Source organism: Etheostoma cragini, chromosome 7, assembly GCF_013103735.1.
Source record: "Etheostoma cragini isolate CJK2018 chromosome 7, CSU_Ecrag_1.0, whole genome shotgun sequence".
Classification (NCBI taxonomy): domain Eukaryota; kingdom Metazoa; phylum Chordata; class Actinopteri; order Perciformes; family Percidae; genus Etheostoma; species Etheostoma cragini.
In genome coordinates, this window is record NC_048413.1 from 6,514,584 (window position 1) to 6,529,878 (window position 15,295).

The 15,295-nt window shown below is 37.4% G+C and overlaps 1 protein-coding gene across 1 annotated transcript in view; it reads left to right on the top strand.

Moving 5' to 3' along the window:
• The window catches only part of LOC117947918 (protein diaphanous homolog 1), a 42,362-nt gene that overhangs the window by 11,611 nt on the left and 15,456 nt on the right, over positions 1-15,295 (top strand). Inside the window, exons 9-11 of the mRNA XM_034877283.1 lie at positions 7,733-7,844; positions 10,220-10,310; positions 13,416-13,502. Coding sequence (XP_034733174.1) covers positions 7,733-7,844; positions 10,220-10,310; positions 13,416-13,502 — 290 coding nt within the window. The remainder of the gene's footprint in view (positions 1-7,732; positions 7,845-10,219; positions 10,311-13,415; positions 13,503-15,295) is intronic.

Genomic DNA, 15,295 nt, shown 5'->3' on the forward strand with positions numbered 1-15,295 from the left:
GGGGGTTTGAGGGCCTTTTTGAATGCTGACAGTGTGGAGCACTGTGCTTTGGGAGTGAGTAGCCTCACACTGCCAGCTTTATCTCCACAGATCAAGGTCTGGCTGTACCACACATACATTCAAAGATAGGAAAGAAATGACAACCAATCACAACCCCCCTGGGCTGAGCATCGGATGCAGTGACGGTGGCTCTGCTCAGTAGTCTCAGGAAGGAACTTGTTCTGGTGGAACATTCGCACCCTGCAAAAGAAAACGCCACATCCAATATTAAACGAAGTTCACTGTTCACACAGTACAGTAAGATGAAGTATTTAAATCAGCTGATCCATAGTTAAACCTTGTGATCTCTTATCAGTTCATACTGCTGTGTGTACAAAACATCCCAGTCACAGACTAAATCAGGTGAACATATTCTTTTTTAAATTTCACAATAATTCCCAATTTGAACCAAGCAGGCCTTGTTGCACAATCCAGCTTTTTTTGCACGTGGATGTAGGACAATTATGGCATCAGCTGAGCGGAGGACTCTGGATGGGGTGTATCAGTGGAGTAGGGCAGAAAGGTAAAGTGGGGGGTGCGTAGAGGGCTTTGTATGTATGTAGTAGAATCTGGAAGTCAGGGAGGACTGGGGTCATGCAAAACTACTCCCTTACAAGTAAAAGTGTTCAGTATCAGCAAAGTGTAATTACACTCTCAAAAGTAAAGTTTCCATAATCCAGATAATACTATAACACATGTTATTGGATTATTATTCCAGATGCATTTATAGCAATAGCTGGTCAAAGTGAAGCTAATTTGAACAAGTATAAAGTAGTACAAAATGCTAATACTCAAGTTCCTATTTTTGAAGTACGGTACTTAAGTAAATTAACTTACATAACATTAGACCACTGTAGTTTTACAATTTTACTACAAACAATTCAAAGACAATCAAGCTTTTTTACCTTCCTGTTGTCCTCGGGTCAATTTGACCCCTTTAAAAAATGTCTACATCTGAGATGTGGGTTTCTTTTTAACCAAATTACCACAAAAAATGGATTGGATTCCATTCAACGCTCTTTGCATAAACAACTGAGCACTTTCATTCCTCTGATCTGAATAATTCTGCTTTTTAAACTCAAATATCAGGAATCATTCTACATAAATGAGGATTATTGACCTTGAATTCCAAAAAGTAGTGTAAAACTAGTAAGGTGGTGATAGTGAAAACTAAAAAAAAAGTCTAAAAAGGGACGAGAGGACAACACAAGGGTTAAAACACTAAACAGAATCAGACCAAAGTTCAAAAGGAATTCACAGACTTTTTGAGAGAGATTGTTGCGGCCCAAAATGCCTGATGTTGCGGGAGCTTTTGTAAAAAATGATGATAAAAGTTGCGATGGTTTTGTTGCAATTAAGTTTTTTGTAAAGTTCTTTAAGAATAGTAGCTACAACTTCTCCTGCTGAGTTTTCCATGTAACTTTACCAAAAAGGCTCAGCATGCTGCAAATGTTGGTGGAATATGAAAAAGGCTGGTGGATTTTAGACAAAAAATAATAATAATTTATTGAATGAATCAAATATAAACATGTCTGACAGTGGATTGTTGACCTTTACATTGTTAGTTAGTTTCCTGTCCTGGGCTGGGACACACACACGGTTTGACAAAGGACTTATAGGACTTTAACTTGTCTTTGACTTACAATAAAGAGCGTGGCGTAGTAAAAACAGCACGTCTGATTCATAGTTTATTAATTTAATAACCACACATGGTAGCGACTTACCGATGGTTGCAACTAAAAGCTAACGAGTTAGCGGATACGGATGTCTTTTCGGGGTCTCTCTAGCCTCTACAGGTGCTTTTCTATCAAGGCTGGAACTTCGAGCCTTTTTCTGGGTCGTCAAAATTGTTACATCCAAGATTTATCCATTGTGTCCATAATTCATCGCGTTTTTGCTCAATTATGCCGCTAGCGCTGTCTCCCCTTTGTGTGCAGAAGTCAAGGATTCCATATATGGGATGCATGCCCATATATGGGAGACAACGTCATCCACTTGTATGGAAGGCCAATAGGCAAACTGTTTTAGACACACAATGGCTTGTGTAGCATTGCTGTGGGTGTAATATCAATACATACGTCATTATTATGTTGATTATTGGCATAAGTAAATGTCATGAGGGCAAAAGTGTCTTGACTTTCTTTGAAAAAACTTATGTATTTGGTCAACTGTATACGTTATAATAATTATTTCTTCACAGTGTGACTCCCAAGACATATGAGAAGTGTTTTAGAGAAGAAAATGGCTTATTTATTACTTATCTGTCTGTGATATCAATACATATCTGGAAGATTCATGTTCCGTTTTATTTATTTATTTGTCTTTAAGGCCCTACAACCATTTTTAACATTCAAGTGACCTCACTGCAACCCACATATTCTACTAACCCAGTTTGTCCTGAAAAGAATGATGTTCATATCTTGGCTGTAGACAACAGGGTTGATGTTTTACAAGTTATTATAAAATAAATCCAGACGGACAATGCACTGTAAAAATGGCCTTAGGGCTCTGAGAGTTGAAGTAAAAAAACGTTACAGTGTACATTTTTGTTAAATGTATACAGGTTGGCAGGACGGTGTGACATGTTTTTGGTCTTTTGCTGTACGTTTTGATGGTAAGTGTGAGATGTTGGAGTCACACACGTTTTTTTAAAAAAAGAAAATGAATGTGGGAACGTACTGTACGTGTGATGTCAACCTGTTCTCCCTCCCGCTTGCTCATTGGTTCCCAGAGTCTCATACCGATACAAAGTCTGACACGTGGGACTGCTGGGATTGATTTAAGGCTCGGGAAACTCAAGTTGTTGGTCCAAGTTGTGAAGAAAATTGCGGTAATTTGTCAAAATTGCAAATCGCACCAAAGTCAAGGCGATTGGTCAAATTTGTGTGAATTGGCACGATCGCGACTTCGCAAACTCCTGGAGGCACTGAAAGGGGATAACTGCCTGTTTTCACCTCAGGATTCAGATCCCAAAGCCATATATAAAAAACATGATATTAGGACTACTTTCTACCCCCCCACACATACATACACACACACACACACATTTGCATGGTTATCACCACAAACTTGCCTAAATATGTGCTATTTATTCAGCTCATTTCTCATTCTCTTCCCCCCTATTTTTCATCTGATTTCATTACACCGGGAGCCGGTGTGCATGTCAAATCTCTGCATTGTTTCTTTCTTTTCTTTTTTTTTTACAAAGACAGCAACAGCTCAGCAGACAGCCAGACTCCACCTCGAGCACATGATATCACAAGTAGGTGATCAATAATTAACGAAGGAACTGTTGATTAGCGTCAGGCACAAAGCTGGAACTCTTACTGCGACGTTAACAACATTTTGTTACTTGCAGTTACACCGTGAGGCAGATGGAGATAGACAGCTTGAGCAGGTGGTTGTGTTATTGTCGTACTGCGGTTTTAGAGTGGTTTCCTCTGGTAATCAGCTCGATCCTTGTGGGTGAGCTGCATTGAGAATCTATGGGACAATTTGGCGATGATCAATAGCATTTTAAGGGCTCTCCAGGAATCCAAGGCTTTTGACAAGTTTGTAGCTTGTATGGATTTTTTTATTGCATTCTTTAAAAGAAATACCCACATTTGAAACGTTAATGGCAGCTCTTCTCTGCATGCAACCACAATGTTCAAATCAGTTACTTTTGACAAAGTCAGCAATATGTCAGAGTCACCGGCACACCCCCTTTTTTTATTAAGCTCCTTTAAGTAAATGTACTATATGTCCCATAGCTAGGGGTGAGAATCAGATCAGAATTAGGTAAACAGAACAACAGTGTGCTAAAGGAAAAATTAGCTGATGGGTCCTGTGGGAATCAAACATGTAATGGGACAAAAAGAGCTCCAAGAGAGCAATTATCACAGCACCCCTGCTGCACCTAATGTCTCTACACTAAGTAAAACCTGTAAATGCACGAAGGACATCAGTTTTTATCTCCCAGCCCTGGCCCACTTCCTCACACTCTCATCCAAACCATTCAGGATCAGCAGCTCTCCTCATCAGGTGCAATCAACCTGGCCTTTTAAACGGTGGCAGACTTCAATGGCACATCTTGATTGGCCCGTCACCAATCGGCGCCCTCCTCCGGGATCTGGGTGGGACCTCCCCCAGCCATCCAATACCCAGCAGGGATGTCTGCTTTGCATCTCATTTTAAGCACAATCAATACATGCACCTGAGGGTGCCGTAACAGTACCCTCACCTCTGTGGGTAGGTGCCACCCTACTGGATTTTGCGTGTATGCAGAGCTTTATCTGGTTGGTGTATATGTGTGTGTGTGTGTGTGTGTGTGTGTGTCGGTATGAGCGCTGTGACAGAGCCAGGGAATAAGAACGGGTTGCTTAACCTGTTATTGGCTGGTGGGTTGCACCCCCACGTGTGCCCAAAATCAGAAAAATAAGAACTTACAGGCAGAAAGCAGGAAAACAGGGTCTCTGCAGATCCAGACCGCCACACTCCTCTGGTGACTCACAAGGGAGAAATAAGAGGGATTCTTTTATGTGCTAGTCTATACATTGTTAATTTACTAACATATGTAATATATAATTATATACTGTATACAATATGCAGTAAAATATGCATATATTCAACTACTAAACGTAAATTGTTTTTTAGTAACATAAACGTATAATATATAATTATACATATAACATGCAATCAAATATGCATATTATTCAACTAGTAAACATACATTGTTTTTTAGTAACATAAACATATAACATTTAATTATATAGATAATATGTAATAAAATATGCATATATTCAACTAATAAACATTCATTGTTTTTTTAGTAACATATATAGCCTAACATAAAATTATATGTAAATAATATGTAATAAAATGTGCATATTATTCAACTAGTAAATTAGTACATAATACATATTTATATTTATATATAAATATATATATATATATATATATATATATATATATATATATATATATATATATATATATATATATATATATATTTATATATATATATATATATATATATATATATATATATATATAGTATGCAACAAAATACAAACAGTATATTATTCAACTAGCAAACATACATAGTTATTTAGTAACATTTACAGTATAGTATATATTTAAACATATAATATGTAATAAAATATGCATATTATTCAACTAGTGAACACATATTGTTTTTTAACATATGTTTCAGTAACATATTATATATTTATATATATACTATACACATACATATATATATTTACAGTATATATACATTATTCAACTTGTAAACTAGCAAATATAGTTTTCATAAATATGTGAAGTGAGTTAAAAAAACTTAATATTTGCCCTCTTCCAAGTTGTGCAGTAGAAATTGTAAGTAGCATAACATGTAAATACTCCATTCTAATGTACATGGTGTACTAAAGTCCAGTACTTGAATGAATATTTCCACCGCTGGGCGAGACCCATTGTGCTTTTGAATGATCCTAGCAGATTTCTCTTTAGAATGTGCGTCTGACTAATGTGGTTATTTACCTTCAGAGCCCCTGTGCCTGCCGACTATTTAACAACTGGAAATGTCGCTCTGCTAATTAAAAGTCCACCTGTGGCTTGGTGCACCCAGTGGGAGACGCTCTCCATCTCCATACTCTAATTAGCCAGGGCAAGGCCCAGTTTGTCTAAGTGTCAAGCCACAAAGGGCTTGATTTGCAATGTTTATTTTAATTTTAGGCCAGACTACTAACTCTGACTCCCAAGGACACTGGTAGCACTCAACATTATTTTTTTTAATATTTCATGTTGTGATCCCTCATTTGAAAATGTGACACAAAAGCCTGTTTGTCCTGGTGAGGGAATTACTGACTCGGGTCTTAAATGTCAAGGACTTAGAGACGTGTTGATTACAGCTTTGTACCTCCAAACTACTTAACATTCAACATGATTATTTTATTTACTTTGTCATGAGTAGATATTCAATCAGTTAATTATTTGGATTTAGGAATAGAAAAATCTGACTGCTATTTTGAATGGGAAATGTTGGAACTCAACCATTATGGACAGTTAAAGGAATAGTTTGACATCTTGGGAAACAAATGATCTGCTTTTTTTCAGCTTTCATGCAGCTACATAGCTTAGCTTAGCATAAAGAGTGGAAACCTGGCTCTGTTTAAAGCAGAGTACCCCCAGGTTTCTTCGAAATAAGTTTTGAAAAAAACTTTTTAAGACCTTTTTAATGTTACCTAGTATGAAATTGAATGCCAACTTCACAGCCATATAATGAAAAATAAGTGTAGACATTAAGCCCGCAAAAATTATTATTTACCATGTAATTTGATCTGAACTTAATAAAACATTTTATTATAATACTCCACAATCATGTATCATTAACACTAGATTTATAAGGTGTGTTTGTACTCTAATAACACAAGATGATATATTTGTTGCATTTAGAGCTTGTATGCTATGAAAGTAAATACAAAATAAATAGGTTGATAAAGAATAAATTGCGTGCATGTGTGGTCCACCTTAGCTAGACAGGATAATATAATGTATAATATAATTTAATATGTTAATGTGAATACCAGTTGCTTCAGTGATTGTTTCACCCCGCTCTACTTTTGCGTCTAAAGCCTGCTTCAACTTTCATCAAAAGTAACAAAATTGAGTTTAGATCTGTACAAAAACCAATGTGTAAAAACACCAAGTTCCCAGAAGTTCACGCTAGACCTATTTCTTGGCTTGGCCAGCAGCTGTCATTTTCACATTTGGGTTTTTGAACAGATGAAATGGTTTAGATGTGTAGGGAATTAAAATACATTATTAGGATTAACCCCTTGAGATGTAGAATCTCGTTTTTGAGGGAGTCCTTAAAGACAAGAGAATACTTTCACAATTAAATAAAATGGTGAATAAAACAACTTAAGGGGACCTAAAAAAAAAAGCATCACAAACTAGTATGCCTTTTTTGTTATCTTTGGACAGAGCTAGCGAGCTGTTTTTCCATTTCTGTCTTTATGCTAAGCTAACTAACCAATGGCTGCGGCATCATATTATGATACGGAAAAGTAATGGCCACCAAGAGCTGCCTATAGCTTCATATAAATCAGACAATGATGTCAATCCTCTGATGGACTAGAAAACTTTCACAAAATGTCAAAGTATTCCTTTTGCATGTCTTACGCAGTAGTTTTTAGCATTTGAAATCAAATGTTTCTGTGCCAGAAATACAAATGTGATCACAAGTTAGTTGCCAACCTCCCACTTTAATAAAAAGAGAATGGGACCTGACTTCCAAACCAATGCCTGAGTTTCCGACTCCGTCTCAAGCATCTCACCTGTGTTTTAAGAAATGATTGGCTGGAGGGTTAAACACCCACGTGGGTCACAAGTTAGCTGCCAACCTCACACTTTAATAAGAGTATCCATAGATGTCTGAAATTCCTGAAGCTGGCTCCTAATGACTGTTTCTCACAGCTCGTGAATTATGCATAGGCATTTTCTACTCCCCCCCCCAAAAAAAAATCACATCAGATTTGATAGAATGCAAATTTGTGCATTTCCCTTAGGCATTTGGGGGAAAGTAATTAAGCAAAAAGAATGCTTTTTGAGTCATTTCATCGCAGGATAAGAAGACTATCTGTCAAGAGAAAAGCTTTCATGTACTGTACCATTGAGTGTGTTGACTTTTTTTGATCTATTGTTCTTTCAGACATTTTCCTCAAAAGTTTTCCTGTGAAACCGGGCGAGTTGAAGGACAAACTGTTCATCGTTAATGAGGAAGACGGAGGCCTGTCTGATGAGCACATCACCTCTCTGAGGAGGTATGACTTTGTGCCAAAAACACAGATTTGTATTCATTCCTGATTCTGTCACAGGTGAAGCCGAGAGGTGAATGGCTTTTTACTCCTGAATTTATGGGTGGATGATGTGTGTTTTCACTGGCAGGGAAGAAGATCTTGGAAATCTAGCAGCTTAGCTAATCATCAACTACAGATACAAGTGCATGGTACAATCAGGACAATGTGAAACCACTGCCAGTTAATGTGATGCAGACAGGGTTTATGCAAATCTTTTTTTCAAAAACTAAAGATCAGATGCCAGAACCTTTTTACCACAGCAGCTTACTAATAAAACTTTTATCTCTGGTTATTTGCGAAGATGGAAACTATTGACATCCCTTTGGGAATTTGTCAACTGGAAATGGGTAAAATGCTTCCTGGCTCTTAACTGCAGTTTACTCAGTTGCTCTGAATGCTGACCTCCTGAAAGGCCAGAGTGATTTAATGTACTGGATGGAAGATTTTATTTATTCGATGAAAACATAATAACACATATTTTAATGTGCTGCGGTGTAGGCCTGAGAAATACAATTTTGAAAGACCCATTCCCAACAGGTGCTGCAATATTAATGGTCGGTGCTACTCCAGTGGCAGCCTGGCTCATGAAAAAGTGAAAGGCTTTGGTTTGAGGTCATAACGCACTAAAATGACAGACGGAGGAAGGACAATTTAAGATGAGCGAGGTTCAAATCCAGTGTGAGCCAGTAAATGGCTGTTCCCATTTATAGAAGCTGACGAGACAAGGACCATCAGATACAACTTGGCTTTTAATCACTCGCTTTATTCTGGGCCACTGGAAATCAATGTAATGGCATCAGTCCAAGGGAGGGAGCTAAAGAACCTGCATAACATAAAGAGGCAAAGGTCTAATTGCTGTAAACACATTGGATATTTTGCACAGTAGTGTCCATTAATACAGTTGCACACTGTAAATTCTGATGTCTTTGAGGAACAAAATAATTAGCTCCTGTAAAATCTTGCAGTAAAAATCTGTATTTTTTTATTTTATAGCAAGCTACCTAGAATCTCATGGCACAATATAGTATTTTCTTTTCTTTTTCAGTTAACTTTAAATCACACTCGATCTTCAGTGCATTTTATAGTTCATCTCAGCAAAATCAAAAATGAAATGAAATTAAAAATAGGCCTACACATCAGTGTTTTTCTTTGAGGTTGAGGACACAATAACAAAAAAATGAAGAATTAGTTTTCATCTGGAATCTTAAAGTAAATGGAGAATACTGTAGGAACTGTAAAATAACAGTCTAACTGCAACCAAAGAGCTGACAGTATGATACTGTAATGTTTATTTTCCATTCAGCACAATACTGTAATATTTTTACAGTACTAAACGGTTATCGTAAAATAACAGTTTCAAGTAGCTGCCAGTAGTTTACTGTAATTTAACAGGCAATTTTGTGGGAAAGCATGTGTGAAAGAAAAATGGCCACATGCATCTTTACATTTTTTTACAGGTATGTTTATTCTTCTTTTTTTTCTAATTCAATTCAATTCAATTCAATTTTATTTATAGTATCAATTCATAACAAGAGTTATCTCAAGACACTATACAGATAGACCACACCCCAGAATTTACAAGGACCCAACAGTTCTAGTAGTCTCCTCCAGAGCAAGCAACAGTGCCACAGTGGCGAGGAAAAACTTCCTTTTAGGCAGAAACCTCGGTCAGACCCAGGCTCTTGGGAGGTGGTGGCTGACGGGCCGGTTGGGGTTAGAATTTTGTTATAGTAGTTTCTATGGATACATAAGGACTTTATGGGTTTTGGATTATAAAATAACACATGTAGCTTTTCAAATACGTAAAAAAAGAACTCTGTTTATTTTTATTAATGAGGCTATATATGTATTTTTAACGTAGCACGCAAGTAATGAAACTTCATAGAGAATGAGCTAAATTTTTTAGACTAGGCTTGGGCGATCGTGCAGTATATCAACAATTGAAGGGATGATTGACATTTAGTTTTCCCTCCCTGCTATTAAGGCGATTTTTACTACTTTCCATTAGAACTAAAATGTTCTAAAATAATTGGATCTTCTGAGCATTTAGAGACATTCCTGATGTCCACCTGCTTGGCCCCATTAATCAGCAGGAGTGACGAGGGATTTTCAAATCCTTAATTAAAAAGCAGTTTTCCATCTATTTTCCATGAATCTTACCCACCTCCGATAGGATTTGGATTGTGATATTAAAGATAATGTTCAACCGAGACTACAGACTTTTGAAAGGGAGCCGTTGTTTGAGTAGAGGACTCATTGCAATTATAATGATTTTTTTTAAATTACTATGCCATCTAACAAGAAAGTGATAAGGTCATGTTTGTTTTTTAATGTTCAAGGTACGTCCCTACGTTGGATGATGTGGAAATGTACAAATCCTACAAGGGACCTGTGACAGAGCTACATATTGTGGATCAGTACATGATGGAGGTACCACATTCTTTTTAGTTCCCCATATTAACTAGAAATATAATTACCAGAATGAATTTCCTTTGAATTTGACTCGTGATAACATGAGCCAAACTAACGCAGAGCTTCTGCTCGTGTTGCACTTTCTTTAGGAAGGGCTTGTTGACTCAACATTCACCTGCCTCATTCACACAATGGGGGGGTGTCATGACAAGCTCTTACCCTTCTAGTTATCACCTTCCAGCATTCCGGGCAGATCTCTGGCCTGTGTGTGGTTCGTTAAAAGCTGCAGAAAGGGAAATAGACAGCCCACAATGCCTTGCTGGAATAATTGACACCAGTCATTAGGATTTCATATGTAGGAGACAGTCAGCCTGAATGCCACTAAATAGACAACATAATTAGCTTTCTCTACTGCTACCAACTACAACAGGCATTTAAATATTGCACTTAATAGAAGCAGAAATAGCAATTATTTGAAACTCCTAAGATTAGAGGTGAATGCTCACTCATGCAATTTTTTGTCATTCTGTAAAATATTCTCCCCCTAAAACCCATTCAATTATTAAAGAAAATGAAAGGGCTGACACATTCTTAATGAATCATCACAGTTTCACAATTTTTAACATAATTATTTCCACATTTTAAGTGTCCTCCACATGACACATTGTCAATCTCAGCTGTTCTCTGTCCCGGAATGTGTGGTTCCTTACATGCGTGTTACCAACATGTCTGCTAGGGCTTTGCCTTAGTGCTTTTTAGCCAGGCACGGCTCTTCTAATATTTGCAATGCTGGTCTGACAGTCGAGCTGTTGGTTGATCCGCCACTTTGGTTCAGACTAAAATATCTCAACCGGGTCTTGATTTCTGGAAAGTGACATTGCTGTCGAGTTTTTCAAATGTATTTTTTGAGGGTTTTGAGCATCACAAGCCAAGTGCCATCTGGTTCCAATATATCCGAGAGAAGGCAGACATCTGTACAGCGGATATCTCAAACACTGGGAAACTCACACAGAGCTGTTGGGATCAGAGGTCTTGTCTATCCACTGTCACTATAATAAAGGGAAAAAGTCTTTAAAAAATTCAACTTTTTGATTTCTTTTTTGATTTCTTCAGTCTTCAGACTTTAGTCTTTTTTTTCAAATACATTTTAAAAATGACTTATTTCCAAGAAACTTGTGAGCACATGTTTCAATTCAATTCAATTTTATTTACTAAATCACAACAATAGTTATCTCAATGTGCTTTTCATAAAAGAGCAATGAGATAACTGTTGTTGCTTTATGGAAAAAAATGATATGATAAAAAAATGATATTCCGGATTTTTGCATTATTACGTAGGTGAAAACATGTCCTGATCAAAGATAACTCCAAGATTCTTTATTGGATTTTATGGAGAGTTTCCTGATAATATTGTCTAAAGGAAGCATGTATAAAGTGAACAGGATTGGACCAAGCACAGATCCTTGTGGGACTCCATAACTAACTTTAGCGTGCATAGAGGATTCATTGTTAACATGTACAAACTGAGATTGATCTGATAAATAAGACTTAAACCAGCTTGGAGCAGTTCCTTAAATGCCAATTAAATGTTCCAATCTCTGTAATAGGATGTGATGGTCAATGTTATCAAATGCATCACTAAGATCTTATAACACCAGTACAGAGATAAGTCTTTTGTCTGATGCAATTAGGAGTTTAACATCCAGGTTTTAACATCCTGAAGGCACATTTAAAGTCTGGTAAAACAAGATTTAAAGTGTCGCTTTTGCGTGATTCTTTGTAGAGAAACATAGTTTTACAGATTTGTTGATTAAATCAACTAATCCATTAGTCCAGAGGACCTCTTAACTGAAGGAGAGATAGAGCAGGTACCCCCTACTACATGATTTGTTTAAATTGAAGTTGCATGTTAAACCGGGCCTACAAAAACGTGTTGGGTGGCCTGACGCCTTTATGCATCTACATACATATCTTTTTTTGCAGAAAATACTAAGCTATTAAAAGAGCCTAATGATTTTTGGTATGATGTTATAAATCATGTCAAACACACATGTGGCACAGTGAATTTAACTGTGTTAAATCTGTGGACGAAATGAATCTGTGGATGGCCTTAGAGACTACCTTACCTATAGGCCAATAAGCAGTGGGAATTTATATTTCTTAATATGTTGATCCATATTTTGACTTTTTCATTTAAAAAAAACAAAAAACGTCCGCCCTGCATTGGCTCTGAGGATCCCCTAGGGGTCCCATTCTCCCTGTTGAAGATCTCTGATCTAGATTGATAAATGGCACTACAGGGAGGAGGAAAAATAAAAATACAATTTGGAATTCTTAAATTATGCCTGTCATGTTTTCTCTAGCAACTTAAATCCTGTGCTGTGCAAGAGCTTTCCTTTTTAAATCTCATGGGATTTTCTGATTACGGATCCGAGTTAAAGTCAGCAATATTACTGAGAATGTGACTCCTTTAAACTCTGTGACTAACGTGTGAACACACTTTTAGCCAAGGAGATTTTTTTTTTTCCTTGGCATGAAATTAGTGTGATCTGTTAACCTTACATTTTCAATGTGTCAGAAAGTGTGATAAGACGGGCACGGTGCCCGAGAATATGTAGAATGCCATTCTGTTGTTGTTTTGTTAATTATCGCTTCTCAGAAAAAAAGAAATAGTCCAATTATTACATGGTTTTGATTCCTAACACCAATCCTAATATCTCTCTGTAACAATCCGTCAGACCAAGTGCCCTTTGGCTTTTGGAAGACGGTATCTGAGCATGAACGAGACAGACTGACAATGTGGAATGATTTATTAGAGGTTAGCACCGACCCAAAGGTCGACTAGGCAGCTCAGCCAATCGTTTCGAGGTGTCAAGCCTTCAGTTTCTCTGTTAAATCAGCCTGTCGACAGGCCTGCAGCACTTTACCTTTGCCTGAGGAAATCTCGCCAAAGAACTTGAGTGTGTGAGAACAATACCATCTAACGACTTTATCTCCCTGCAGCGCTGCTTTTTTGGATAACTATGAATAATCACATGGAAATAGGCTGTGTGATGATGTGATAATTGCACTCTCGTCTGTATACGCAAAGCCTATTACACTCACCCCTTCCCCCTGCTACAGATGTGCAACATCCCCTGCCTGAACACGCAGCTCGACCTGCTGCTGATTCTGAGAGAGCTTCCGATCAGCATGAACGACCTGCAGCCTGTAAGTTTACTCCATCACCTTCAGAGTCAAATAAAAGGTTGAATCAGATGTTTTGTTACATTCCTACAATCTGTACAAAGGGTAAAAGTGCAGCATCCAGGGCATTTGGGTAAAACATGAAACAAGGACATTTATTCCATAATACAAATGCTAATGTTCAGATACATCGTGGTTTTAGACATAAATGAAAAGAACATTTTGGGACAGGCTGACATTAATATATGAAAGCTTTTTTCCCTTCCAGTCTGAGTTTGATGTTTGGGTGAAGTAACTTCTATTCTATTTGCTGGATGGTTAATGAGAAGCACTTTAACACACCTCTACATTTGACAGAGAATATAAGATAGATCTTAATCAAAGTAAAGTTCCATTTTCATGTAGGTGGTGTAAAAAAAAACACCTTTTTTGACTTTATTAGAAACCCACTAAAAACCCACTTTGGGGTACTCACTGGGGAGGGCTGTGAAAAAATTCATCAATTTAATTTCATTCAACAAGCTTCTGGACTCTCTTCAAAGACACGCACTCTTCGATGGATACAGATAAAACAAAATAAAGAAAATGCACGAAATCCCTATTCGCACAGGAATAGTATTACCTGGGGACCTCTAGTAATTTGAAATAATGCAAAGGTTGTCTCTGATCTTAATCACATGCAAATGTGCCATGTCTATAATCCGTCACGTAAAGACTCTCTAATACCTACCATATTTCCCCAAATACAGAGGTTGTGTGACAATTAGGGCTGTCAAGATGAACTTCAATAAAACGAGTTAATGCAAATTTCTTTTTTGACGGCACACATTTCTCAGCGCGTGATGAAAACATGCGTGTTCTGTGATCAGGGCGTCGTTTGGGATATTGGGAAGAGATGCAGCAGTAAAAATAATTATACATCCATGAGCAGTAACCAGGGGTTGCAGTGGGCCGGAACAATACGGAATGTTGTTCCGGCATTTTGGAATAATAAGCAAATTTATCTAATTGGCGGTTTCATACATCAGTGTTTTGTGATCTTTTTATAGTAACGCCAAAAATACATTCCAGTGTTTCTCCTTTGACCAATAACCAGAGTTTCCAACAACTTCAACCAATCCCAGCAGTCCCAGGATCAGTATGCCACTCTGGGAGCCAATGACCAAGCGGGAGTGAGAACGGGTTGTCGTCACACGTACGTTGCCATATTCAGTCCCTTGTTTGACGTGTGTGACTCCAACATGTCACATTTACAATCAAAACGTATAGCGATAGACCGAAAAGATGTTAGACCGTCCTGCCAACCTGTATACATTTAACAACAATGTACGATGTAACGTTTCCACTATAAAGTCGCTGAAAGCTTCTGTTGTTTCTATCCTGTCGGCTTTTGCAGTGGGAGGGGCTGCTCAGTTCCCCCCATACACATACACACAAACACACACACACACACACACGGAGGATGCAGGAAAAACTGGAGATCTAAATTGAGGACAGCTACTCTTGTTATCATATATTAATCCAAGAAGTCCTTTATCAAACCGTATGAATGTGTCCCAGCCCAGGATAGGAAACTAACTAACAATGGAAAGATCAACAAGCCTGACAGACATGTTCAAATTTGATTCATTTAATGTAATAATAAATTATTTTTTGTGTTCAATTCACCAGCCATTTTCATATTGTACATGTTTCATATTGTAGCCTTTTTGGTAAGGTTACTAGGAAAACTCAACCTAGAGTAGTTTTATTCTCCCCAAAACAAGTTTCCTTTTTATTCTTAAAGAACTATAAAAACAAAAATCACAACTTTTTCT